Consider the following 3,452-nt stretch of genomic DNA (forward strand, 5'->3'; position numbering starts at 1 on the left):
CCATTTCCAGGAATACAAAAAGGAGTTTCAGTTTCAGTTTGACTATGATATGTTTTCCTGCATTAAAGCTAAGAACTTTATTTAGATGTAATAACAAAGGGAGTAGAAAAACAACAGGAAGTCTTGGCTTGGATATTTCAAACATTGTAAACCTGACTTTGAAAAAAGCAATGAAGTAACTCCTTGTTTGCCTTGCTTGCATGCACAGCTTTTGGCTTACCTACTAAAACAACTTTTTCTCAAGCCACAGGTTTTTCACTTCTGCTCCTCCGATTGCCTCCCTGATGGGGCTGGCAAGGGAGTGAGTGAGCAAGAGGCTGCCTGGTGCTTTGTTGCTGGCTGGGGTTAAACCTGGACAACCTGTTCAGAGCAGACAAAACCAGCCAGCCTCTGCCAGACAGCTGTTCTGCTCTCACCTCTCCCTGCAGTCCAGGCAGGTGCCTGTAACAAAAGCAACACAGGATTCCGTGTCTCACATGTGGGATGTGGGAAACCTGGTTCCAAACTCTAAAGGCAGATACTTCAGGCAAAGGACAATGAAGCAAACCTCCCCTAAACAGTTTTCTTCCAAGACAATCCACACACCAGCTTTGTGACAAGGGAATGGCGTGGCTCAGTACATTGGGAGGCACTTTGCAGGCAGGGAAAAAGCAAGCAAAACATCATCATGCTGAAATCAGAGCACTCCTATGAAACTCTGAAGGATACAGCTTACAAGACCTGCCCTTCCCTCTGACCTCCCAGCCTCCGGGGAGCTTCTTCATTTAGGCACCACAGGCACAGGCTCCAAGACACTGCACGTGCCCTGCCTGCTCTTCGCAGACATTGCAGCCAGGGCTTTCCCACCTACACAGAGCCTCAGCTGGAAAACCCCCAGCAGTAGTTTTATTTTACTTGTTCAGAAAGTTAAGGTTAAAATCATGGATACACAGAAAAGCCTATAGGAACCAACCGATAAAAATGGATGAAAAGCCTGCACCGGTGCAAGCGCTCCCAGACTACCACAAAAATCACCACAGGCAATGAAATAAAAGCAGATGTGACAACCAGGTTAGTGCTGCTGGGAGTCACCTTGAATGGTGACAATCTTGACTTCTTATTTCTTAATGGGATAGCAGGGAAAAACAAGGCTGCTCCTCCAAGTAGAGCACACAAAGCTCTACTCAGATAAAAAAGGATTTTGAGGCAATGAAAGTTTGGATAGCTGACATTTTATTAAGGCTTATTTAATGTTTACAGCAAGGGTGGCACAGTTGCCAGTAAGCCTTGGTGGCAGGTATATCAAAAGCTGATCAGTGGTTGCTGTGGCCAGGGGCTCCCCCTGCCTCGCTCTGAGCTCTTCCTGACAGCCCATCACTAGTACTTTCTCTCTCTCCTGGATGTGTTGTTAGACAAGCCCTTCGCAACAGCGATGCCAACACCAGCAAGAAGGATACCTCCTACTGCTGCTGCTGTAGTACCAATAACTGCTTTTCTGACCTATAAAAGGAAAAGTAAAACACAGGCTGGAAACATGATAAGCACTTATATTTACTCCCCCAGCAGGATAATATAGAAAAGGCAGGGATAGTCAGGGTAAATAAATCAGTCAGAGACATGTGCCCCATAAGCAGAAGGCGTAACAGCCAGGTTTTTACCCCTAGGAGGTGGCACTCAGTCAAGGGCACTGTCAGGGTGCAGACAGACCACAGTGACCCTCCAGGTCCCCAGAGGCCAGAGGCAGCGCTGCTTTGGAGCCCACGCCTGGGACTTGGCTCTCCCCATGCAGGCTGCAGGCTGCAGGCTGTGTCCCAGTCCCGCGGCTCACAGCGAGCAGCCAGGAGGTGCTCTGGGAGGCACCCAGGGGCTCAGCCCGTGTCACTCACCTGGTCAGAGACTCCCTTTCCATAGCGGAGCATTGTCACAAAGTGCTCACAGTTGCTGCCAACCAAATCATATGGCACCTCCCTGTCAATCCACTCCTCAGCATGCTGGATGATCTCCTCCACTGGGAGAGGAGTGCGGGAGCGGTCATACTTGTTGTTGACACGCCATTTATCATCTCCCACCACCTCCTTCAGGAGCTGCTTCTTCACCTTGGCCTTTCTGGTGAATATTGATGTGGTGCTGACAAACAGGGATGGGGCTCCTTCATCTGGGGAAGGCAGGGAGGAGATAAGGCAGGTAGGCACATCCCTTCTGGCCTCTCCAGGATCTCAGGTGGGTTTCCGACTGCTAGTGGAATGATCATCTACACACACAGGGTCCATATGGAGCAGCACATGGAAGGAGACAGGGATCCTGGGACATCCCAACATCTACTGTGCACCCTGCCAGACTGAACCAGCCTTACCTACAGGTGTCACGTTGATGACATATCCATCCCCCACGTAGAGGGCCCAGTGCTGGTAAACTTTCCGGTCGATCTCGATCAGGTCCCCAGGCTTGGGGTTGCGATTGCCGTGTGCCATCTCAGGAGCGTGCAGTCAGGACACGCGCCTGTAGCTGGGCTGGCTCGGCGCAGGGCAGAGCAGGGCAGAGGCGTGGGCTGTGCACAGGCACCTGCCGGGACCGCGGGCACGGAGCGTGTCAGCGCCGGGCCCCGAGGGCAGCGGCTGCCGGAGCGGCGGCCCCGCTCCGCCGGACCCGGCTCGGGGCCGCTCCCGCTGCCGGCGCAGGGCAGGCGACGGGACGGCCCCGCTCCCACCCAGCGCATCCTCCCGCGGCCGAGGCCGGGCCGGCTGCGCGTTCAGCTGCTGCCGCCGTCCCCCGCTGCCCCCGCCCGCCCACGGCGCCCGCGCTCCCGTCCCGGCCGCGCTCCGATCGGGGCTCCGCTGCTGCCGGGGCCCGGCCCGCTCCGGTGCCCGGGGGTGCCCGCGGTGCCGAGCCCGGGCCCAGGCTCTGGGGCGCCTCCGGCCGCCCGGCAGAGCCGCGCCCGCCGCCGGCAGCCTGGAGGGGGCCGCATCCCGCTGGCAAACGCCCGCTCGCATCCGCCGAGCTCCGCTCACCCCAGCGCCTGTCCCGCTGTTGTGTGGCCTCTCCCGGCCCGCTGCTCCCGTTATGAAGGCCATCGCAGAGGCCATTGCGTGCATCCTGCCGGGCTCACTGCCAGCGACGCCCCTGAGCCAGGCCGTCCGGCTTCATCCTCTCCCCAGATCCAAGGAAAGCTCCGCTCACGAGGTTGTTGCCAAAACCATCTGTTGAGCGGAAAATCTTCTCTTGTACCTGACAAAGTCCGCCCACCGTCTCGTTGTGGGGAGACTCTCCCCCGAGTGGTCCTCTTGTTCAAGTGATGGACAACAGCCGTGACCCTACACCCTATCACTCCGCAGGACTTTATCTTGAAGAACAACCACGTCTGGATCATGATTAAAGCGTGGCTTGAGGACCACTCAAAGAGTCGGTGCCACAAATGGCAGAGGATGCTTCAGAGGGATCCCAAATGGCCGCGTGTAAATGCAAAAACTCTGCAG

The 3,452-nt window shown here is 55.9% G+C and overlaps 1 protein-coding gene across 1 annotated transcript; it reads right to left on the minus strand.

The window, feature by feature from the left end:
• Nucleotides 1–1,191: 1,191 nt before the first annotated feature.
• LOC138114478 (phospholipase A and acyltransferase 1-like) lies at nt 1,192–3,140 on the minus strand. Its single transcript, XM_069023941.1, has 4 exons — nt 2,988–3,140; nt 2,333–2,541; nt 1,866–2,134; nt 1,192–1,479 (listed from the first exon to the last, which is right to left on the minus strand). Exons 2-4 carry the CDS (start codon nt 2,448–2,450, stop codon nt 1,357–1,359), a joined length of 510 nt encoding a protein of 169 aa, XP_068880042.1. The 5' UTR covers nt 2,451–2,541; nt 2,988–3,140; the 3' UTR covers nt 1,192–1,356.
• Between the last annotated feature and the right edge of the window lie 312 nt (nt 3,141–3,452).

Source organism: Aphelocoma coerulescens, chromosome 9 (assembly GCF_041296385.1).
Source record: "Aphelocoma coerulescens isolate FSJ_1873_10779 chromosome 9, UR_Acoe_1.0, whole genome shotgun sequence".
NCBI classification, from domain to species: Eukaryota; Metazoa; Chordata; class Aves; order Passeriformes; family Corvidae; genus Aphelocoma; species Aphelocoma coerulescens.

Bases quoted from the DNA above. Each gene is read 5' to 3' on its own strand.
- LOC138114478 (XM_069023941.1), bottom strand. From the start codon at position 2,450: ATGGCACACGGCAATCGCAACCCCAAGCCTGGGGACCTGATCGAGATC. The intron at 2,135-2,332 runs GTAAGGCTGGTT...TGCCTTCCCCAG, and splicing joins CATCAACGTGACACCTGTAG to ATGAAGGAGCCCCATCCCTG. The intron at 1,480-1,865 runs GTGAGTGACACG...TTCCTTTTATAG, and splicing joins GAAAGGGAGTCTCTGACCAG to GTCAGAAAAGCAGTTATTGG.